Consider the following 25,539-nt stretch of genomic DNA (forward strand, 5'->3'; position numbering starts at 1 on the left):
AATTAGAGTCTATAAGGTTTGAGTTTATTAACCCGCTAATATCTAGGGCCTCCATTTCAGGGGCATAAAAGTGAGAAGAAAGAAACGAAAAGACCTATTCATTTCCAGAAAGGATTCTGGTTTCTTAAGAAGCAGAGTGAAAGAGAGGCTGGAGGCTGGTTTCCTCTGGTTTTAATGAACAGTGTCCTTGCTCTCTAATGTGACTCTATAAATAATGAGGTGATCAGTTTCTGCTGTTATGGTAGGAGCCCAAAAGGAGTGAGGTAAAGAGTGGTGGAAGCACAGGCAGAAGGATCCCAGTCCATTAAGAGGAGGAATGGAAATAGGGGGAGGGTGCCGAGGTTCTCCCTTCCAACATCCACCTCCCAGATTCTTAGCCTCCAGTCACGGGATTCACTCAAAGCTAATTTTTTTTTTAAAAAAATGAACATAGGCCTTAAAGGTTCAGAAAAGATTCAGAATTATAAGTAGTATACTTTTCCAGTAAAGTTTATGTATATATTTTTAAAAAGTAAAAATTATATAGACTGAGTAAAACCATAGTGTTTAAAAATCTGTAGGTGTCAGAAAAGATATAGGGAAGTAAAAAGAGTGAAGCTGCTTTTTAATTTAAAAGTAACCAAAATATAGTTGTCTCTAGTTTCCAGGAAAGGTGTTTACAATAAAGGAAAAAAAAAAAAGAAGTTTATAAAAGCTTTAAGGAAATATTATAATTTTATACTTTGCTGTCACTTTTAGAAATGTGTTTGTGCATTCAGACTCACCCAAGAATACATGAAGGAAAAGAGGCTCTTCTCTCCAAGGTCACAAGCCACTTTGGCTATTTTCATAAATATGAATTTGCAGGATATGAGTATATTTAACTTTTAAATCTTGTTTATACATTCTCTGATGAGTGAATAATCCTGTCTTTTCTTAAATTGTTTTTCTACTGAGTGATTCTAACACAGAGCTTTGAAATCTTTATCTATCCTCAAGTAGTGACATTATTCATACATTTATAGAACCTTTAAAGTACTTTCATGAATAATAAGTATAAATCAACATTTTAAGATGTTAATTTTCCCCTCTGGTACTATGTGATCTTTGATTTTATTTAACTCATGCATTACTGTATTATACTTTTATTATGAATTTGAGAACATTAAAGCTACTAGTCTAAAAGAAATTCTTTTTACTTTTACTTTAGGAATATATCTCATTGACAACAAACTGTTTTTAGTCTAGCAGCTGTAGAACCATCCATGATGCTCTTGGAAAATGTGAAGAGGCATCTGAAGCGTCCTGTGTGGATTAATGCAGATATTCTTCCTGGTCCAAATGGTAATAGCAGAGTAGTGGATGCAAAACCTTTTATAGACACTGTGACATCCTTCTTTCCAGATGTGACATTTTCCCTGGGTTGGACAACAGGTTGGCATCCTGAAAAAGTCAATGAAGGTAATAGTTTAAAAATTGTATTTCTTGTTGGTCAAGTTAAAATATACTCAAATATAAAAATAATACCTTTACTACAAAACCAAATACACATTCTACAAAATTTATGAGCCTAGTGGAGAGAAAGGTCTGGTCCTAAAGATGTATGTATGACTCTTCCTTCTGCTATGTCAGATAGACGCTCATTCACTGGTGATGTTCTGTCACCAAAGCTTCCATGGGAAATATTTATTTGCAAGGTCTAGAATAACCAAAGCTGCTTCTTTACATACTTTAAACAAATCCTGAGTTTGTCTCTTTAAACTTGTAAAACATTCTGTACTCTTTTTTTCTTTTCCCCCTCTTACTTTGGCACAAACTCCCTTTGTCAAATGACAGATAAAGAATTGGTGAATAAAAGCTTTTCATGTAATGTGAGGCCAGAAGTAGAGGGTGTGTGGTTGAATAGCACAAGTTCTGTCCCCAAAATATTAAAAGGGGCTCCAAATGTAGGCTGCTGATACCTTGGTGCCCTCATGCTCTTTTTGGCGATGGGAGGCCTTGAGACTCTCCTTGAGGCTGAATTTCTTCTTTCCATTCATGTATTCTTACAGATGGACCTGAAATTCAGCTTCTTTTTCCTGACTGAAATGTGTAACACTATTTGAATTCATCTTTCTATTTCTTCATACATCCCTAGGTAGTGATTTTCCAGTAAACAGCCCATAAGCTCTGGGACACCTGAACATGTGGTAAAAATAACAAACCAAGAAGGTATTTAGAGTCTATAGAGATGTTAGCCTTTATCTTGTGTTCAGGAAATTCATTTTTTACTCATTTGCTATTATTGTTTTTAGATGTAAAGTTTTTAAGTCTAACATGAGATTAGAGATTAGAGTAACTGCTATCTAGTGAGTAGGACATTTAGGTTTTAATCCCCCAGACCAAAAATTGATATGACTGAGAGAAAAATAACATGCTTTAAATGCATTCTATCTTAATTTTCTAATCATTTTAATTTATATTGATTTCATTAAAGAATATAGCATATAATTCAAAGTGTTAAAGTAGGTAAACTGGAAACAATTTAACAGCCTCCATACTGATACTAAACTCCTTTTACTCAAAGTTTATTCTTAACTCTGGCTTTAATCTCAGGCCAGTTGAGATTGAGTTAAACCATATCTGATCTTTAAGCCATGTTGGAGCTGAATCTTTCCAAGCTGCTTTTCCCCCACTGGCCCCTGGTCATTACTACCAGGTGTTTTATCCTCTCTTACTTCTTATGCTACAAATTTTAGAAAAGAGAGTTCATAGTAGTGTAAGTATAGCTTCTGTTAGCAACACCTTTTTCTAATTAAAAAAATAAAAATTTCCAGATTTTAATGGAATGCAGATATTCCCCTTCTTTACAAGGAATTTAGCTGTTTAACATATTCACGTAGGCTTTCTGTAAATTGTTCCTTTACTGGCCAATACATTTTTAATAACCTGCTTTTGATAGAGTTTAGAGGCTATTATTAAAATAAAATTTTTTCCTGAAACTGTTTAAAACAGGTAAAAGTATTTTCCATAATATCTAAACATGATTTAAAACACAGAAACACATATGTAGAAGTCAGTTTTAATGCTATTTCTATTTTAGATAAAAATGTGTAAGTTATTTTGGACTAGCCCTCCCCCCCCAGAAAAAAAATTGAGGTTAATTATTACTTAAACAGTTAGTAAATACCTAGCAACAATCTTTCTTTTAGAAAACTTAACACAAATGGAAAAATCTAAGTTTATAGAGAATATTAATGATGTGGCACCTAAGAATCTTTAAAGTAAATATAGTTTCAAAATTTGTTTTTTTTGTACTTAAGAGAATAAATTATTTTCTAATGTTTTAATTTTTTGTTTAATTTACTCTAGGTCACTTGTGACATGATTTTAGATTTAATTTTTGATTGTTTTGCTTTTTATGAGGGAGTGGTAACTTGGTTTATTCATTTATTTCTATTTGTAAAAGGTACTGGGAATTGAACCTGGGACCTTGTGCATGTCAAGCATGCACTCTACCACTTGAGCTATACCCTCCCCCCAAGTTTAGATTTAATTTTTTTCTGCACTTTCTACTCAAAATATTTTCTTGCATTAAGTGGTATTTTAATTCACTCTGAATCCAAATGGAAGTTTTTTGAATTAGTATGAATTTACCTATTCATATGTAATTTAGTTTTTTTTTTAATTTAATTGACTTAGGATTCTGATTTTAGAAGTTAAATTTCTTTCTTTTCATTTAAGGTTACAGTTGGGCAATGGTGAAAGAGATGGAATATATATGTAATGAACTAAATCAGCCTGTAACATTTCCTGTCAGAGCAGCATTAGTCAGGCAGTCGTGTTTTCAGTTACTTTGGCTGCTAAAGCAATCAAACAGGTAGGTATAAGTTTAACAATAGTGTGTGTGTGTGTGTGTGTGAGAGAGAGAGACAGAAAGAAAATGAAAACTGGTTATGTAAAGACTGTGTGTGAGAGAAACAGATGGAGAGAATGAACACTGATTCTATAAGCTGTCAGACTCCCTCACTGGAATGAAGCTCCTTGATGAACCTCAACATCGTGTCTTTAACCTCTTTCCTCACAAAAGTTGCTGCACATAATAGGTTCCCAGTAAATATTGGCCTTTTTTTTTTCATTATGTTAAAAATTGACAAAAAGTTACAAGATAAAATAGTGTCCCTTCGAATTCAATCATAATTCCAGGAGTCTTTCCCATATAAAAATTTTATTATTTTAATATGTAATAAAAATTGGTTGGATCACCTATTAAATATTATATATTAAAAAGCTACTGAGGGAAGGGTATAGCTCAAGTGGTAGAGTGTATGCTCAGCACCCAAGAGGTTAGGGGTTCAATCCCCAGTACCTCCTCCAAGCGGAAATCAATGAAGAAACCTAGCTACCTCCCCCTCATAAAAAATAAATAAAAACTAGAAAATGTTGCTTCAGTAAAAATTATTATTTAAAAAAAAAGCTGCAGATATTGAAACAGCTTTGATACTATCTCTTTAATAGACTAGTCAATAGAACATCAGGGAAAGTCCAGAAATAAACCCAACTCTATCATGGACTTAATACAGGAAAAAGCTGGTAATTCAAGCCATTGAAACTAAAGTTCAGTAGTTTGTGTTGGGACAACAGGCCAACATTACAGGAGAAACAAAGTTAACATCTTTCCTTAATCCTTCCTCCAGAATAATTACAAATAAATTAAAGACATGAACACCAAACATTAAATGCATAAAGAAAACACAAGTGATGATTTTTTAGTCAGTTTCAGAGTAGAGAAGACCCTTCTTTCTTATCTTAGTAAGGCACAAAACCTAGAAGCTATCTATAAAAGGAAAGTTTGATACACTTAACATACAAATGGAAAGATTCTGGTAAAGCTATTCTTGATACATATGTCAGAAAGATATAAAGATTCTAACAGGTAAAGAATTTTCACAAATCATCCAGAAAAAGACCCAGTTTGGTAATTCACTGTTCTGTAGAGAGTAAGGGAAGTATATACTCAAACATTAAAGAAGAATCCACATTCCTGTGCGTATTGAGTTTTTACTGATGACTTTGCAGTTGCTATGAAAATAACCTTATTTTTCTCCCTTTACCTATTAATAAAATAAGTTATTTTAGTATTTTATATATTGAATCATCCACACATTTCCCAGAATAAACCCCGCTTGATCAGAATTTATTGTGCATTTAATGTGCTGCTGAATTTTATTGCTAATATTTTAGTTGGGGTTTCTGCATTCAAAAGTGAGATTTGTCTGTAGTTTTTCTTTCTCAGTTTTAGGTATTACTATCATGAACATTTTATTAAAAAACTAGGGACCTTCTTTCTTTTTACATTTTCTCAGGTGTTAAAAGTAACACTGAAGTGGCCTGTACTTAAATTTTGGCAAACTCAATAGTGAAACCATCTAAACCTGATGGAAAGCTTAACTTATATAATCTTTTCTATTTCTTATATGGTAAATGGTTGATTTTCTACGTGGTAGCCAATTTTGATGTATTTTCCTAGAAAATTGTTCACCTCATTCAGGTTTTTAAATTTTTTACACATAGATGGTTAAAATAATTTCTTATCCTTTTGGTTTCTTCTGTGTCTTCAAAATAATTTCCTCATTTTGCTTTTTTGAAGTTTTTTCCATTGTTTCTTGATTAAACTAGATAATGATTTAATCTCTCTCTTTTTTGAGAACCAGCTCTTGGATTATTTATTTCTCTGATCTATGATTTGCTAATTTCTGCCCTATATCTTCTAAAATTCTGCTTCATGAAGTTTCTTCTAATTTCTTGAGTTGTATGCTTAATTTGTTTTCATTTTTATATTTACTAATATGTTTATATTTATTAACGTAAGTATTTGAAACTATACTTGTTTCTCTGACCACTGCTGTAGCTGTATCTTATTGTTTCTTGTATGTAGATGTTCATCACTGTTAACTTATAAATATTCTGCAATGGTGGCTTTTTCTCCTTAGTCTCAAAAGTTGTTTTAAGAGAAAAGTTTTTAGGCATCAAGGTGGTAGAATTATTTTATTTTGGATTTGTTAATAGCTTTCTAGGTTTATTGTACAGTAATCAGATAATGTCTATATTATTTCTACTTTGTAGACTTTATTATAGTTTTATTAATGGCTTGATATATGGGTATTTGTATGAGTTCATGTATGTTAGTGAGAATATAGTTTGGCTGTTATAACAAAAATCTAAATTAACAATAGCTTAAACTTCAGTTTGTTTCTCTGTCACATAACGGGGAAAGCATAAATAGTCCAGGGCTGATCTGATGCCTCCACAGTGTCAGCAACCCAAAATCCTTCTATCTTGATGCCTGCTTTCCTTAGGAAGTTGACCTCATCTGTATGGTCATATCGATTACTACCACATCTGTTTCAATTGGTAGGAAGGAGGGAAAAAAGAGAAGCTTGGGGCCTGACCCTCTCCTTCAAGGGCATGATTTAGAAGTTGCACACACTCACTGGCTTTATCTTAGTCATGTGCCTGTACCTAGCTGCAGGGGAATCTGGGACATGTAGCTGTAATTTGTAGAGTCTTGTGCATAGTTGGAACCCAGGGGATTGTTATATGAAAGAAAAGAGACTGGGTATTAGAGTAAAACTAATAGTTTCTGTGACACATTAACATACATTATAAGTTATGTTATTTAATTCTATGCCTTTGTGTTTGCTTTTTAAAATATTTTAATGTAATAACTCCTAGAAGGTTTAAAAACCAGAGAACAGAGCTATAGTGTGACAAGCCTCTCTCCTATTCACCCAGTCCTGCCCAGCCTCACTAATCACAGCTGTTAGTTGCTTATACAACCACAGTTAGGAGTTTCTTTATGCATATAAGAGTGAATGCAAGTATAGATTCTTATTTCCCCTCCTTTTTAAAACAAAAGGTATTATACACCTTGCTTCTGATCTGTTCTTTTTTTTTGTTAACTTAGCAGTACATCTTGGAGCTTTTTTTTTAAAGGTTCCTCATTTTTCTTTTCAAGATGTGCATTCTTTTCTAAATGTGCATCACAGTTATATATGTCCTATAATTTATTTAACCAGCCTCCTCTTGATAAACATAAAGGATGTTTCTAATCTTTGATATGATGAATAATGTGTTAATGAATAACCTTATAAGTGTGCCATTTTGCATGTGTGCAGATCTTTGGCATATTTAATTTTTTGGCTACTTGCTCTCTTATAGATGAAGAGAGTTAAAGTCTCCAACTATTAAAGTGCTTTTGTCTGCTTCCTCTTCTGCCTTCATAATTTTTGCTTATTAAATGTTTGATATGTTATATGGTACATATTTATGTCTCTTTTATTATCTTCATGAAGAATTATACCTTTATTATTAAAAGATCTCCTTCTTGGTATTGTTTAATGATTTTGTACCTAAATTCACATTGTCTTTCTTTTTGTTTGTCTTAAATAACTTTGCTTTATCCTTTATTTCAAAAAAAATTTATAGAGTTTTATTTTTCAATGACTGTTTTAAGGGTGATTTATTGTCATTAGAAAAAATAATTTTAAACCTACTTAAGAGTTGGAAAAAACTACTACATCTCCTTCACCCAAGTTCCCAAATTGTTAATGTTTTCCAGCATTTATCCATTGTCTCTACCCCCATCTCTTGCGCTCCTCCACCTCTCTTTCTCTTTTCCTGTCACGAAGTCTCTTCTCTTTAAGTACTCCAGTGTGTACTTCCCCACCCAAGGGTATTACTGCTACGCAGCCTCCCAATCAGGGTATCAGCTTTGAGGCAACACTGCCATGCAGGAAGTCCACAGACCCCATTCAGATTTACCAACCATTCCAGCAATGGTTTTTATTTCTTTGAGGTCCAGGAAACTCTCCAAGAAAATGCACTGCATTTAGTTGTCATGTCTCATCAGTTTCCTTCAAAACTTCAAAAACTAGTTCCTAGTTAGTTCCTCAGTTTTTCCCTTCCTCTCATGTATGTGACAGTCTTAAAGACTACAGGCCTTTTATTACGAAAGATGTCTTCAATATGGGTTAGTTCAATATTCTCTCATGACACATCTCAAGTCTTACATTCTTGGCAATCTCATCATGTACTTGTCCCAATTCTCAAATCAGTCACTTTCAGGATCCCTGCTTGATTATAGTGGCAGATGGTATTTAGAAAGCAAGAGATGGGATTTTAGTATAATCATTTCTTCGAGGGTGTCATTTCCCTCTCAGTGGACGGGGAAATATATGTTTGTGTATATGTGTAGTCATGCACACAACTACACAGACATACATAACCCTACATGTACATCTATAACCATTTCTGTATCTCTGTGTTTGTGTGTGTGTGTTTTAAACAACCCATGAGTTCATACTGATACTTCCAATTTCAACCAAACCCTTAGGATTCCTTCTGGCCTTCTGTTTTTCCATGTTGTTAAATTCCTTATCAGAGGCTTAGATACCTGGCTCCTTTTAATATAACCTAACACCCTTTTTCTTTTAAAAGAAGAGTCTAACTTACTTACAGTTTATTCATAACACAGACACATTTTGTCTTGTCATTTTCAAAAACTAGTGTACTTGATTTTTTATAGCTTTAAAAATACATTTCACTGTAGCTGTTTTCTTTGATTTGTATTTTTAATTCTGAAAATTTGAAAAGTTTAGTTTTTTTTCCTGTTATTACTGCTACTTTATAAAATACTCTTAATCTACTTCTTTACAAGTGCCTGTTAACTTCCATGAGCAATAATAAAATTGGTGTATTTCTCCACCCCCTCACCTAATTTTAGTTGACTGTACTCCCTTTCTTAATGTTCAACTTTGTACTTATTACCGAATGATAAATTGGCTGGCTGTACAATTCTTGGCTCATAGTGCCTTTCCTTGAGGATTTTGAAAGCATTGCTCTTCCGCTTTCTAATGTGAGTGTTGATGTGGAAGAATATGAAGCCAGCCAGATTATTTTTTTGCCCTTATAAATGACTTAATTTTGGAGAGGGGTAATGGGGGACACAGAATGTAGAAAGGGTTCTTTATCTTTGAGGCTTAGTAATTTTACTAGAATATGTCTCAATATGGACCATTCTATACCAGTTTTTTCAGGGCTGTGGTGTTATTTTTCAATAGCTAGAATCAAATGCTCTTCTTTTCTGGAATATTTCTGTGAATGACATTTTAAAATACTTGTTCTGTTGCATTTGTAACACTGTGTTTTCTCTTTCAGGGACTCCAGTTATGAATATGTAGATCTCTTTTGCCTATCTTTGATATCTATTATTTTCCCTTCAGTCTTTCTTTCCTTTTTATTTGTTCACATTTTTTTTACTTGATTTAATAATTTGTCTTCTTTGTCCCTTACAGTATTTTCCAACAATGTCTTTTCTCCCTTGTATACCTTCAGAATTCACCTTATTTCTATAATAGTATTAATTTTCCACTTCTTTCCTAAGACCTACCAATTCATATTTCATCATCTCTTTCCTATTATCTTGAAATCCTGTGAACTCATATCTCTGCTTTGTGCTCTTTCTTCAAACAGGCAACTGCATCATTTAAAGGATGTTTGGTCATGGCTTTCATCTGTTTTGTGGCTTTTTTTTTTTTAAGTTTTACTGTTTTAGCTATCTGATAGTTTTTTAAAGATGAGGTTTTTATTTCTCCATTTGTCATTTGTTTTTCCTTATATTTTCTCACACTCTCGTGTATAAAATCTCTGCAAGATTATTTTTGACTACTCTGCTTAAAGAGAGGTTTTTATTTGAGACCAGCTACTTGCCCAAAGTTTATAGTGGACACGGATTGGGACTGTGCTCCTTATGACTCAGAGAGTCTTACATGTGACTTTAGCCTTTAACTTTTCCCCAGTCAATGGAGATAGGCAGTTGTGGCATCTCTAAGATTCTTCGTCTCTCGCTCTTTTTTTTTTTTTTCATTGCTCAGTTTTATTAGGTAGAATTCTTACAATTTGACTGCACACATACAATACATTGCATGTAAATACATGTACACAATATACTGCACATATTTTTAAAATTTACACATATGTACTATTCATTGTTTCTAAGAACATTTAGAGCTTTAGCTTTTTAAACTTACATAGTTATCAAAGGAATAAAGCCAACCACAAAATAAGGATTAATTCAAAAAGATACATACACTCCACTATTAATAGCAACGTTATTTATAATTGCCAAGATATGGAAGCATCCTAAGTGCATATCAACAGATGAATGGATAAAGAAGATGCAGCATATATATGTAATGGAATACAACTCACCCATAAGAAAGAAGGAAATTTTGCCATTTGCAGCCCTTCACTCAGTTTTTTTTTTTTCACTTTAAGAAACAGAATTTTATAACTGGCATATACATTTCCATTGCATCAAAAACAACAAAATACCTAGAAATAAACTTAACCAAGGGGGTTACCTATAGTCTGAAAACTGTAAACCTTGATGGAAGGAAATTGAAGATGATACAAAGAAATGGAAAGATATCTTGTGCTCTTGGATTGGAAGAATCAACATTATCAAAATGGCCCTACTACCCAAAGAAATCTACAGATCCAATGCTCATCTATCTCTTAAATTTAATATTTTGGGTTTTCACAAGAACAGTCTGATTCCTACCACTATGGCTTCCCTGTTCTAACTCTTTGTTTCCACTGCTTCTTGAGACCAAATCTAATCCAGGAAAGCTCCCACTTGTAGTTCAAGGATCCCATTCCTAATATGCAGTGTTTAGGTGGGTATGACTCTCGTCTAGAAGTGTCTTGTTACAGGCTTTCTCTGTAATCTGCATACCTGAGCAAACTCTCTCCACCTCCATGCCCATCTGCCCTTAATTTCTGTTGCTGTTGGAAATCTTGTCACCTGTTTTGTAATTTGCAGTTTCTGTTTCTTAACTTCATTGAAGATAAAGTTTCTATTTTCAGTCTTTTGTTCTTTTTGTTACTTTGGAGTGACCCTAGGAGGAAAAGGAGGCAATGCTGACTTCAGGCTGCCATGTTCAAATAGGATGATCCTACAATCCCATTTCTTTCATTATCTGCTTCCTCAACTTCCTCACTTTCCACTTACTATGTAGTTAATTACTCTCCTGAAATTTCTCATTTGAAGATCATACTTTGTTCAAGCCAAATTCTTAACCTCTGCAACATTTACGTACTGCTGGTCACCCTCTTCAGTTTGAAACTCCCTGGTCCTTTGGCCTCACGGACTCTATCCCTGATTTTGGGTTTCTCTTTATCTTTTTCAGAGTCTTTTTTTTAATATGAAAGGTAAACAACTAAGTTTTAATGGAATATATCAGTAGTGAAATCTTCATAACATTGAGGATGGGAAAGAATTCTTAAACAAGACTCAAAAATCACTAGCCATAAAGGATATGTTTGAGTAATTTGAATTCATTAAAATCTGGGAATTCTTTCTGTGAAAAGATACCATGAAGAACATGTACAGGTTAGCACAAAGCTGGGCAAGATTTTTGTGACTCAAAAGGGCTCTAATCCAGAATTTATAATTAATTCTATATTCTATTATTTGCATGTCACAATTTGTTTTACTGTTGAATGACATTTGGATTATTTCATGATTTGAGTTATTACAAAAATTGCTACTGTGAACATTCATATAAATGTGTGTACACACACATATCCTGGTACACATGTGCCTGCATTTATAAAGGTTGTATCAGAGAGGAAGTTTGAGAAGTAGAATCTCTAGGTCATGGGGTATTCATATTTCCTTTTTTTTTTTCTTTTTGTTTGTTTTTTTGGAGGGGAGGTAATTAGGTTTACTTATTTATTATTTTAATGGCAGCGCTGGGGATTAAACCTGGGACCTCTACCATTGAGGTATATCCTTCTCCCCCATATTTTCAACTTTAGTACATACTGCTAAACTGCTTTCGAAAGAAAATAAATAAACCACAGCTACCTGTTTCAACTTGGATAAATTTCTCAAACAATATTGTGCAAAAGAAGCAAGACCCAAAAAAAGTACATACCAAATGATTCCAATTATGTAGAATTCATTAACAGGCAAAAATTAAGCTGTATCTTTTAGGATGGATATATAGGTGGTTAAAAACAAAAGCAAAAAAAAAAGCAGGAAGATGGCTGCCCAAAAGTCAAGGTTGTGAGGACTCCTTCAAGGGAGAGGTGAGGTGGTGTTGGGGCAGTGACATACAGGTGTCTCGCGAGGTGTTGGCAATGTTCTGTTTCTTGATTTGTGTTTTGGTTACACTGGAGTTCATTTTACAATAACTTGTTAAAGTATTTACAGTTATGTTTTATGCATGTTTTCCTATTTCACAATGAAAAGGGCTTTAAAAATGAAACCTGAGAATTGATTTGAATGAATGCAATTTAAGATACCCTTAGGCAATTTTATTTTTCCTGTCTTAGTTTAAATACAGTAGAGGGGGGATTAAAAGAAGCAAAATAACACTGGAAAGCTCTTCTTTTAACCTAAATTCCTATCTGTGTCTTTTTATAAGGTTTGTCACCATTGTGCTGAAATAAAGTAATAAAGATGCCATTTTAGCAAAAATACAAGTTTTTGAAGTAATTCTCATTTTTTCTTTTCTTTGTTCTCAGCTATAGTTTAAAATTCTTTTGAGCTTGTCACATAATAATACTATAGAATAAAATCCAAAGTACTTTTCTCTGTTACATTTCCAGAATGGTGTCATCGTTCTTAAGGGCAGGAATATGTCACTATAACAAGAGTGTAAGCATTGGCAGACTGTTTCTTATAGTTAATAGAAGAAATGCTTTGCAGATTTTCCCCTGGATTCTGACATGTTTATGGAGAAAATAAATATGAAACTACTTAACAGCTTTGCATTTTCCTAAACTCTAATGTAATAGGAGTAATGTGATAGTAATGTCACAGGAAGAAATGGAAATACACAATTTAAATAACATGAAAATTCTGAGCATATTCTTACATCCATAATAAATCTGCATATATTATTCTTGTTTTTTAACTCTGGAAATAGAACTAGATTTGCTCTGTTTGGCATTCTTGTATCTCATACAGAAACCCCCAGAAAGGATAGCAGGGTCATTTATAAGTGAATATGAATGGGGAACGTCAGTGACATTTGTGTCTCTTCACTGTCCCTTCCAGTCAGGCTTTTGCTCTGGCCTGGCTCCTGAAGAAACCAGAGTAGAGCTGTGGTTTTTTTGTAGGGAACAGATTCCTTGATCAGCAGTCTTCTCAGTTCTTTTGTCCAAAATTGGAACCATTTCCAATGCTGCTAGCCTGGGTTTCTAAAGCTATTTAACATTCCTATAATTCAGATACAGCAGGTACCTAATTTAGGCATCAGCATTGTGAATTTTATTCTCTCTAGTCCCTTTGATGTTGATAAAAGAATGAAACAGGAAAATATAGTTCCACCAATGCTAATGAACTTTTTCATCTGTGTGAATTTGGGTTAGAGACAAATGACAGTAACTATTTTTAGGCTTATTGGAATTCTTCTTCACTATTTCTTACCTTTCTCTTTTAACTGTGTAATTCTGTTTTATCTTAATGTAGGTACAGCCTGACTGTGTGGACTGGAAAAGATGATAACTATTCCACTGAAGATTTACTTTTTATTAGAGACCATTTTGACAAGAAACAAGTTTTCTATGATATCTTGGAGCCACAAAACCATGAATTTAAACAAGCCATTGGAATCAAAATTAATCTCTAAGATGAAAATTCTTCTAAACTATTTCATGTTTTGGTTTCACAATCCTTCTTTGCTTTGGTCTGAATTAATTAACATATAAATTGTGGTGACTGATTTATGTTCCAGTTCATCCAATCAAAGAACATTTATCAGGTGCTTACTCTATTCGGCGTACTGTACAAAAGATTTGGAAAGAAGAGATTTCAGTGGGCCTAGTCTAATAATAACTTATGAAAATGATGCTTTAAGTCTTTTTATAAAAATAATTGTGATATACTGTAATTGAAATACTCCATGTGTCAGACAAGTATTAAGTCACATTTTGTTGGCAGTAGCATTACAGATATTTCACAAAAATGCAGCATCCTCTTCCCTTTTTCCTTGGAGAACAGGTTATTTCAGAGACTACAAAAGAGTAAGTAAAAAGGCTTTTACATTTTTTTTAACTTTCACATGGGTGAGCTGCTTTCTTGTAGGAAAATCAAATCCATATATAGATTAAATTAGATGGATCTAGAATTTCTATATTGTTGGGAGTGTGCTGGCAGCTATAAATGTTTTTATATTCCTTGTTTTGATCATAGTATCTTATCTAGAATGAGCAAGCTGTTGGAGAGCAGAAATTTTAATCTGGGTAATATTTGATTTTCAAGTTTCTCACCAACTCTACCTTGGTTCAGGCCCTTGTTCTACTACTAGAATTTCAAAAAATAGTTCTTCATGACTTTATTTCTCACACTCAAAGATGCCGTGAGTATTTCTGCTGAAAAATAACCTTTGTAAACAAAAAAGTTCTTTCTTTATGCCACATAAAAAGATCTCCCGGGGCTTAAGTTCAGGTTTATTGAATTTTACTCTTTCAAGATCCTTTGTAATGCACTCCCACTCTAAGAGTCAACTCAGTGTCCTCAACACAGTCCTTCATTTCAAAAATGCCTACACCATCAGTGGTCTCCAGATAATACTTTAACAGTTAATTTTAAGAAGTATTATTTACTAATTGTGTCATACGTGTTAGCTATATCTCCTCAACTGGATTCTAAAGTTCTTCCTTCATGGTAAGGGAACATTTTAAACTGTCTTTTATAGTGCCTGGCACAGTCCTAAGCAAGGTATTCAGAAAAACATTTTGCTTCTTTGATTTACTGAAAAGTAATTTACCAATGGATGTCCTAAGATATGTAATTTACACTTAGCTGTTTTCTCCCAGAGAATGAAGTAGTGCTATGTAGAGAAAAGAGCTTGGGTTTTGAATTCAGACAGACTTCCCTTACAGCCCCACCTTTGTTCCTTACTAGCCATAGATTTGGGGAATTATTTAACCTCACTGAGTCTTGGTTTCTTTAATAAAACAGGGGAGGGGGAAATGAGGATTCTCTTGTAGGATTGTTGTGAAAATTAAGGGAGACTCATGCAATGGAAGCATGTAGCTCAGTGCTCATCACATAGCAAGTGCTTAACAGATAGTTCCCTTCTTTTAGACTTATCATGTGATCATATCCATGGTGGATAGATAGCAGTAAGAGATGTAACTTGAAACTCTGTAGACATATAAATACTTAAAGAAAATAATTGTATTTCCACTTTAAATTTTAGCTACAACTGAATACAGTACTATTTGTCAAATAACACATAAAACTTAAGTTCAGTGGTTGTCTTAAACAAAAGTACTTGTGGTAAACTGAACCAGCCATTTTTTCATGGAAAAAATATTTACTTGGAAGAATAACTGACAGACCAGTTACTTAGTCTTGGGTATCTGGCATATATTTTCTCAAAAATGAACAAAAGCAAGCTTGTCACTTCAAGGAAGACAATTAACAGTATTTGTTGCTAATGATGAAACCTGAGCTTTTACATGAAAAATCAGAATTTGACTTAACTTGAACTCATCCAACTGTAAGCTTGACAGTTCCCAATACTTAAAGACTTATCTGATATCAGTGGTAATATTTTAAAAAATGTTTTTTTATGTTATATAATGAAACATGTCAACACTTGGAAGATCTACATAACTCGGGGAATCAGTATTTTCCAAATGTCTTATGCATGGTATTATAAAATCTTGCATTCAGAGTGTAAGACAGAGCAATGAGATTTAGTGTAATAGAATATCGAAGTTCCTTGATGTGGTCTCAGATTATACGTTACAACTAACCATTTAAGAAACTACCACTTGCCAAATTTGACTATCGTATCAAGGAAGACTGTCCACAATTATCTGAAAAGCCTATTAAATTATTTCTTCCTTTCCCCACTACATATCTGTGTGAAGCCATATTTTCTTTATATACTTCAACTAAAACAACGTATCACAGCAGATTGAAGCAGAAACACAGAAGAGACCACAGCTGTTTTCTACTAAGCCAAACATGAAAAGATTTGCAAAAACATAAAAACAGTGCCACTCTTCTCAATATATTTTTGGGAAATATTTATGCTACTATGTAATGGGTTTGTCATTTTAAAAGAATATTTTTTAAATCTCCCAGTTTTAATTTTTAATGTAGTAAACATTGATACACATAACCCAGTACAAAAGTGTATTTAAGTTGTTTTTAAGTTAAAAGGGATGTATCAAATGAATGATCCATTTGGAACTTTGTAGGGGAAAAGAATAATTACAGCCATTGTCTTGCCAATTTATCAAATAATGTTTTCTAGCTTTTCATAATTCCTTATCCTGAATCCTAGGTGCCAAAGCTGCCCTATGAGTTGGAACTTTATGTGCATGAGCCATGCAGTCCTTTAATAACTTATTTCTGGACGATGTTATCCATTTTGATCAACTGATACTGCTTTAAGTAGTCTTGGTCAGAAACATTTTGGGTGCAGTAACAGAATCCTACTCAAATTAACGCAAATAGAGGAGGCTAGGGAGGAAGTTACCATAAGGAGACATATCCAGAAAACTTAGGGGAAAGCTGAACATCTAGGCTGCAGTGTTATCATACCTTTAAGTTAAAGTTAAATCATACTTTGAGGTTATATGTAACTCCTGTTGCAACCATCTCTGATTGCCGTTGGGATCTTAGTGATACATTCCACTTAATGGAGTGAAGTTCCACAGGATGGCTTTACTAACCAAACTCAAACAACCTCTGCTCCTAAGATGTTCTCAGGATTGTTAGAAGACTAAGCTCTTCCAAATATGGCCAACAAAGTTTTAATCCTATTAAATATTTTTTTTCATGTTGGGATAAGAATAGCAACAAAAGTTATCTTTCTTAGTTTTTATCTTCTCAGAGTAACATGTGGCACAATTTCTCTTAAGGTTATGTTGAAATATTTATCATTAGTATTTGAGATAAGTAAATATCAGTGATAATCAAAATGACATTTAAGTCTTTATTGATACCATTTTATTTATGAACTGTCTAGCTACATATTCTTCCAAACTGTAGCCTTACAACTTAAAGCCAAGAACTTTCCTCAATATTAAAACTTGCAAAAAGGGTTTAACTTTTTAACATCAGGTACAATTCCAAGTTCTGAGTCAAAAAATACTTCTAGTGCAATTAGTATTAGTGTTCTTTGAAACATTAAATGAAAAACTTCCAGTTATTTTTTTCAAATAAAAGCCACAAGAAATTAAATAATTACTATGTATATAACAACTTGCTTATATCAAGTTACAGAGAAAAGCATCATGCCAATTGCTAGGATCTCCTCTACTGATAGAAGACAGAGAAATAGTTGTGTATGACAGTCATCAAATTATATACTCAGGTTTTGTATAGTTTGTATGGTTTTCTGTAGTTTGATTTATCTTTATTGTTAAACTGCTAGATTGAAATAAGGACTCTGTATAAACACCATATTTTGAAATCATATAGATAATATAGTCATTTTATAATACTTTTTGGTAATGGCACGGTATTCATTTATTTTGTTACAAGTTATTCACAGGTCCTAAACACTAGACGATTGGAATGTCACATTAAGGTAGTTATCCTTATTACCCTAATTATACAAATGTCTAACAATTATATATCAGAAATAAAAAGGTATTGTGTAATATTGGCCAAATATTTAGTACATTTTGTAATTAAATTTCTATTGGCTTTCTTAATTGTAGCTAACCTAAGATAATCTAATAACCAGTTTTTCTTTTTACGACAAAGCAAGCAGTTAATTTCTATTTGTGATTAATCCCAAACTTTTTTTTTTTTTTTTTGGTGTCCTTAGGAAAGACAAGAATAGTTAGATATAAGTAAATTAGGAATGCTTTTTAACTTTTGATTTATCTTGTTATTGGGAACCTGTGTTCAAAAAACAATAACAGGAATTAAAAGATATAGAGAAGTAATTCCATAAGATAACATTAAAAAACAAAGCAAAGCAACTAATAGCACACAAACATTTGTCATAGATTATTACTAGTTTATAAAACTCTAATCTCCCATTTTGACACTGATTAAGCTGACAACATGAATATTAGCTGCATGGTCTACTATAATGGTTGACCTTTTAAAATTTTAATTAGATGTCACCTACCTGCAGTCAACATTTTTCAAGAATTAGTTCATTCTTTCTTTATAGCTTAGGTTTATTGATCACGGGACACTATAGCTGTTAATGTTTTCTTCTATGGGGTTGGCATCGTGGAAAGTTATAATCTTATTTATTGACTTGAAATGTTTTTTAAAAACTATTGATTTGAATGCAATGTTTCCTAATAAAACATTTGGCAAATGAAATTTTTGAAGTTATCTCCAACATATGTGACCTTCTTTCCTTGCTTATTTTTGTTTAAATTAAAAATATGGACCACATGATGTTGCTAGATATTGAACGTTTTTAGAAAAATAGCTTTAATTTTGTTTGAGAGAATTCCCTTAGCAAAAACTATATATTATTTGTAGATCCACAGTGCCTAATACGATGATACATGGTAGATTTTGATACCCCTATTGTGGACTAACCAATTATAAGTTTAGAAGGATGAACATTTGAATTGTCTTCTCTAGTTCCATTTTTCTCTGATATAGACATTTGAACAAAATGTATTTTCTAGCCATCTCTTAAAAATTAACTAGTTGCTTAATTTGTTCTGTTTGCAATGATTGTCTCCTTAGCAATGTTTTTTTACTTTTGAATTCTTTGGGGAAAACAGGAACTGTTGGCATAAGCACTTTTTGACCACAAGAAAGAAGGCTGGATATCTTGTTACTGACATTGATATCTGAGATGGGAGGGTGAGGATTCACATTTAAGGGTGGCAGAAATCCTGGTCTGGTCTGTGTAATGTTGTGATCTAAAGGAAATGCCCCAGAACCACGCCTTTCTAAAAGCGCATGATTTCTCCTGCTCAGGGGGCCTGGGGGGGTACTCTCCAACAATTCTTTGGACCCTGACAACAAGGAAGGAGATGTCGACAGGATTTTTTTCTTTCCTGTAAGTGCTTTGCCATCTTCTAAAGTTGTAGGGGTAAGACCGGCTGACAGCTGGGAATCAGAGCTGTAGTGATTTGCTCCTGAGTTTCTTTTCTGAACTATATTTCTTAATGTGGAAGCACATATTGTCTGGTTAGAGTCTGGGTCCTGGTCAACTGGGATGTCAGTGCATTGCTGACTTCCTTCTGAAAAAAATGCTTGGTAATTTATTTCATCGTATGACATCTTTCTTGAGCTGGTCTGATCAAAGGCTCTTAGCAGATGTGCAGTGTCTTTTACATCAATACTTTGGTGCCTAGTGATGAATCGCTTGGAAAGTGCCAGCCCATTGATTTTGTAGGATAATTCTTCCTCTGGAGTAATATCCTGGAGCTCTTCTTGTAAGGAGGCCACTCTGTTCTGGTGCATTAATGAGGGGGGACTCTTGATCCAGGGTGAAGCCTGAGGTAGCTTGGGCCCGTTAGGAGCCATACCAGGCTTCCTCACAGGGGAGACTGGGTCTCCCATATCATCAGTGCTTCCTGAGGGCTCCAGATCTTTAAAGCCAAAAAGCGTCATTTCAGTTTCAGAAGAATGTGAACGTGACAATGAGACTGTTTTTAAGTCTATTTTTGAAGGAGTGGCACAGGTGGCTGGGGAATGACCCCCATCTATATCCGCAGGAGGCATATTTAAGTACTGTTGGGTCGTGTGCCTGCCAGAGGGCGATTTTGCTGTTGTTATGATAATGACCTCTTTCCCTTTTGCCTTGCAAGCACTAAGTAAAACTTTCAGGGTCTCTCTGTCTTCTGAATTTATGGCATAAACAAGGGCCGAGTAACTAGAATGGTCTTGCAAGCTGAGGTCAGCCCCACTCTTTAGGAGCAAAGAAACAACTTCAGGACCTGCTTTTTCTAAGCAAGCGTGCATCAAAGCAGTTTTCCCAGATTTGTCCTGTATGTTGGGATCAGCATTGTTTTCTAACAGGTATTTAACCATTTTGGCTTTACTGACACCCTGGTGATCAACATGTTTGGTCTTACAAGCAATCATTAAAGGTGTTTCCCCACGATCATTGCTCTCATTAATGTAGGCGCCACCTTCCAGCAAGAGTCTTGTAAGGCGAAGCCGGCTCTGATGGACCGCTTTGATCAGGGAATTTCCATCACTAGAAAGTTCTATACCTTCATCCATCTTCAGAAGTCAGAATCAATACTGGTTATCAAAGAAGATGAAGAACAAAAGGTTAGCCAGAATCAATGGCCCAATTTATATTCATGTTATTCACAATTAATTTCTGAAATATGTATAGAGGAAGAAGACATAAATAAGATGTTATTAACAAATATGGAGCAAAATAGTAAATTGTAAAATTTTAAAAAAATTTTTAATAGTAACAACCTTTAGGGAAGTACAAGGTAAAATATACTTTCAAAATCTTCGTTGAATATTGATAACACTAGCCTAGAACTTCTCTAAATCTCACATTAATTAAACAATAATCCACTTATTTTCTACTTGTGAAAAATACTTTTATAAGTGATATTAAAATGCAAATTTAAGCAAAAAAGCCAAAATTCTGTGTAATTGCAACTGAATCAACTGAAATAGAGCATGTTTACGATAGCTTAATTTAAAAAACTTCTTAGCATTAAGTTACTTAAACATGTCCTTCAGTTAAATAATGCAACTAAGATCTAGATTTTCAGTTTGAGGGGCATTGTGATGTTTTTCTTAAAAGATGAAAAACATTTGGACTAGAAAATGTTAAAATAACTGACACAATGTCTGGAATTCTCACTGAGATAGGAATGGTGTGCATGTGATCATGCATTTTTTCTGATTCCATTATTTAAATCATATACTGACTAGATTATGGGGTTAGCAACATACTGGTGGGTTAAATTTTGACAGCAGTACATTTTCTCTGAAAAAGAAGTTTTCTAGGCTAGAAGTAAAGACATGTAGACTTTATAAACATTTTATTAAAACTGAAAATTATTGATTTTTAATTTATTTAAATAATTTAGATTCAAATTCATTCAAAAGATAATTTCATTAGGTGATAAGAATTATGTCTATCGAGAGCCAAGGAAATGTTAGTCTTCTGACAGTTCTTAGAGCTGGGGTAAAAGATCAGATAAAAGTTCATGTAGTATTTAAATCTATTTCATTTAATTGGGTAGCTTTTAGAAATCGAGAAGTATTATTTATTCTTCTCATTCACTTTTAAAATTAAGAATATGGGGCATGAATTCCTATTAGATAATAGAATAGATAATAAATATGACTTTTTAATAGAGAGATGAAGAGAGCAGAAAGGGAAGGAAAAAGGAAAAGAGACACACACACAGAAATTAATTTCATTGTTAAACAGCTATAAGTCCTCCTAATATGTGCTGGGCGCTGAGCTACAAAGGTACGGGCCCGAGCCCTGACGAGCTTACAGAGCTGTTTGGAAGAGATACTGTATAAGCAGCTGGTTATGAGTTAAAGTTATGAGAACACAACAGGCTTTAATGGTTTGGGGACGGAAGGGAGCTTCACCGAGGCTAACCATTTGAGCTAAGTCTTGAAGGCTGCAAAAGACTGGCAGACAGAAAAAGTTTAGAAAGGAGTAGAGAGCACTCCTTGTGCAAAGACCTAGAGGCTTAAAATAGCCCAGGTATTTATCATACATCGGGCTCTACACCGATACGATAACCAAACTTTAAAAAATAATTTAGCAGATGGTTATAGTTAGGGTGACGTGGCAGAACACGCACATCTAATTCTGCCCCTTCTTAAAACCCCCTAAAACTGAAGATTGTTTTAAAAGACAGAAACTCACAAAGATAGCAGGAAAAAGAGAGAAGACAACAGCAACATTTTGGAAGCCAGCAAGCAGATGGGCCAGTTGTAAATGACTCAGCCAACCTGAGAAGGCTGTGCCTCCAGTCATTGGTGGCAGAGCGGAGAACTAAGCCCTGTACCCCGGAGAATCCGTGAAAGAGGCGGCAGCCAGAGGCGCTAGAACTGCTGGGTGGAGAGGACAGCTACATAAGGAGGGCTAGGAGAAAAGCTGTTAGAGAGGCAGTTAGGTCCCTGGGTCCTTGCTATGGGAAGTATGGTCGTATCTTGGACCAGGAGCAGCAGCATTACCTGAAAATTGTTAAATATGCAGAATCGCAGGTTCCACCTCAGTCCTACTGAATCAAGAGCCTACAGTTCAACTAAGATCCCCAGGTGATTTGCATTCATTTTAAAGTTTGAGAAGCACTGCCTCAGGTCACTCTTCTCCGAGCCGCTAGGAGATAGGAGACTGCCCCTCTCCTACCTGAGAAAATGTCTAGAGGTTTTTTTTCTCCAGAAATGGTGAAACAGAGTCTCTGGCCTGAGAGACACTGGGCATGTCTGAGGACAGAAAAAAAAAAAAAAAAAAAAAAGAGACGTGATGGTATGCTAACTGACCAATGCTTGAAGGGACTCATAGCCTTCCTCCCCAACTCAGCTCCAAGAAGGATGGCAGCCATACCTTTATCCTTTGGAAGAAAATCGCTATACTTTTCTCTCAAGGATCTGACCTACCAAAGAAAAAATACCTAAGAGTACTGACCAAGGGGTTCCCCTACATGCCACCCAGATCATCCTACAGCATGGCTTAAAGATCATCCATGTGCTGAAGGCTTCACATTGGATTTTTAATCCAAGCCCTTTAACCACGAGCATGCAAACAAACCAACAAAAAAGCCTCTTACATTAAAGATAGAAACCAGAACAAATAGAAAAAACCAACCTGGAGAAGACAGGTATTAGGAAAATGTAAACTTCAAAAACTCATGGGATAAGAAGATGATGTAACCATGAAATAAGGATAAGATTCTATGAAAAAAAGAACATTCTGAGACCATAAAAAGCTCTCAAAGGATAAAAACATGATACAGACTGCATAACTCAACTGAAGGATTGGATAATAATATTAGTAAAATCTCTAACACAGTCAACCAAAAAGAAAAGAAAGAAAAAAACAAGAAAATTAGAGAACTAGATCAGTGAATCCAAGATCCAACAAATAGAAGTTCCTGCAAGAGAAAATAGTGGGAGTGGAGGAAGGGACGAGCAGGAGAGGACATGATGAATAAGGTCAAGAAAATTTTCTAGACCTGAGAGACATGAGTTCTCGAATTGAAAGGGCCCAATTAGAACATAGCACAATGGATGAAGGCAGATCCTGATAATGGAACATGGCTGAACACTGAGAACAGAATATATACCACAGGCTTGGATGCAGGAGGTGGGGAGTGGGGTGGATAAGTCACATACTAAAGGATCAAGAATTACAATGAATTCAAATATATCAACAACAATAATGAAAGACAATGGAGGAGTGTTTTTGAAAATCTGAAGGAAAATGATTTCCAGCTTAGAATTTTATATCTAGCCAAAACATCAGTCAAGAATTGGAATACACTCTCAAGAATCTACTGAATAATATAATCTACCAAGATAAGATGGTAGAATAAGGAAGAAGAAACAAGACACCAGAAGCTGGAGATCATTACAAAGGAGAGATACCAAAAATCTCCAGGAAGATGGTGAGAGGAGAGGCCAGGATACTGGATGGGCACATGTATCATATTTGAGATCATACCACCATTTTACCATCCTGTTAACTGAGGACCAAATGCCCAGGTGAGCCTGACCTCAGTTCTTTAATCCACTTGCTTTGTCTTGCCCACGTCTCTGCTCTCCTCTCCATTCCGTTTTCTGAGTCAGCCAATGGCACTCATTTCAGCCCTGCTCAGTTGTTCTGCTTTGACCTGCTCTGAGATCTGGGGATAAGTCATGTGAGCTTAGGAGAAAAAGACTAAACTCCCATTCCCCTTGGATATCTAGTACTTGGTCTACACTGCAGCCCACCAGAAGCCCTATCATAGTTAAGCCCCATGTTTCCCAAGACTCACGACCTTGCCCAGAGGGGCTCTTGTCAACACGCAGGGCTGAACTAAGCTGAACTGAGCTGAACTGAGGTCTAAGAGACTGTTCATCTTACCTTCTCTGGAGAACTTTTGCCATATATTGGTAATACTGACCTTTCTTTATTCATCTAATTGTGTGCTTACTATCCAGTTTTCCAAAAATAAATAATTACTTAAGGATCATATATAACTGGGAAACTGAGGGGAGGAGGAAGCAAAGGGAATGATTTAGACAATAGTCAAGAGCAGGTTACCCCTTGATCGGGGTAAGGAGAACAATACAATTTGGGAGGGACACACAAAGGCTTTTAAGGTTCAGGGAATGTCCTGTTTCTCAGCCAGGGTGGTGTGTATATAGGTGTCCATTTTATTATTATTCTTTAAACAGTGTATGTTTCACATCCTCTTCTGCATGATACTGCCAAACTCTATTTATTGTAAAATAGGACATGTATACAAACAAGAACACAGCATTTATATAAGAATGCTGCATAACTAAAATTTATAAAGAATCATATTAGGTCTTAGTTTTCACAACATAAATCAGTTTTTGTGGTGTCATCAATAGTATTTATGCCTAAACTTTCAAGGAGTTTATTAGTAAGCTCCTAATAGGCACTATTCAAAAGAATATACTTACTTGTTTCCATTTTAGTTTCATTCATGATGTTAAGCGAAGAACAATCACTCAATATATGCATTCATGAATACAATGAAAAAGAGTACATGAAATACATAATTTTTGGTCCCTCTATCTAGTGTTCTATAAAAGCTATTCCAGAGCCAGACATACCTGCAACTCAGGAACTTAGAAATTTAGAGTTGGTTGACAGATTGGGTCCCAACTCAGAGGTCTATTCTGAATGTGAAACATCTGAAAAGAGCGCTCATGAGACGGCGCTCTTAAAAGAAACCTTTTATCATTCTTCATATACAAATGGATTTAATAAAGCAAAGAGACTCAGAGAAATGACCTGGTACATAATATAAAATATAGAAACCACTTAGTAACTGCAATTCAAGAAGAATCTATCATGTAAAAACACCTTTGATCAAAAGTAGCATTTGAGAAACAGACATTCAAATGAGAACCAGTTGCCAGATACCAGATTTCAATACTATATTTTCAGACAGTTTCTAATATTGGGGCCAATCTTGTTTTTGTTTTTGTTTTTGTTTTAAAGTCTTATAAGAATCTTTTGGAAAGACTTTCAAACCTTTTTCACCTATCCTCATGTAAAGGCCTTTCTGCACAATACTAAATCTGGCTACTTTCTGTCATAACTTTCCCTCCCAAGGTTGGCATCAGGAGGTTCCGGGAGAAGGGAGCTGGCAATGCATTGCTGGCTGGGATGCTGGGGGTAGGGGGACAGTGGCCCTGCCATGGTCCTGTGGAAAGAGAGGGTGCTGTGGGCTTCAGGGCCTGAGAGAAGCTGGACAGTGGCACCACTAGTGGGGAGCAGCTAACAAATCTACCTACCACGCAGCTGTAGGCAGACCCCAGCCCCCAAGTACTGGAGGACTGTTGAGCAAAAACAACAAAGACTATACATTGCTCACTATAAA

At 34.7% G+C, this 25,539-nt stretch overlaps 2 protein-coding genes across 8 annotated transcripts in view; one reads left to right on the forward strand and one right to left on the reverse strand.

Moving 5' to 3' along the window:
- The window catches only part of FAM151B (family with sequence similarity 151 member B), a 30,923-nt gene extending 12,583 nt beyond the window's left edge, over window positions 1–18,340 (forward strand). For all 3 annotated transcript variants that reach the window (XM_010975047.3, XM_031447379.2, XM_064482016.1), the window contains 3 exons: window positions 1,223–1,440; window positions 3,703–3,838; window positions 13,502–18,340. In XM_010975047.3, coding sequence (XP_010973349.1) covers window positions 1,223–1,440; window positions 3,703–3,838; window positions 13,502–13,661 — 514 coding nt within the window. In that variant the 3' untranslated portion in view covers window positions 13,662–18,340. The remainder of the gene's footprint in view (window positions 1–1,222; window positions 1,441–3,702; window positions 3,839–13,501) is intronic.
- Window positions 1,367–25,539, reverse strand: part of ANKRD34B (ankyrin repeat domain 34B) — a 28,723-nt gene continuing 4,550 nt past the window's right edge. For 4 of the 5 annotated variants that reach the window (XM_010975048.3, XM_064481998.1, XM_031447360.2 and 1 more), the window contains one exon: window positions 16,986–20,230. In XM_010975048.3, the coding sequence (XP_010973350.2) occupies window positions 18,665–20,209 (1,545 nt within the window). In that variant the 5' untranslated portion in view covers window positions 20,210–20,230 and the 3' untranslated portion in view covers window positions 16,986–18,664. Of the gene's footprint in view, window positions 1,423–16,985; window positions 20,231–25,539 lie in introns of those variants that run through there. The other variant, XR_010378884.1, reaches the window with a different exon arrangement.

The sequence above is a fragment of the Camelus dromedarius genome, chromosome 3, assembly GCF_036321535.1.
Source record: "Camelus dromedarius isolate mCamDro1 chromosome 3, mCamDro1.pat, whole genome shotgun sequence".
Lineage (NCBI taxonomy): Eukaryota > Metazoa > Chordata > Mammalia > Artiodactyla > Camelidae > Camelus > Camelus dromedarius.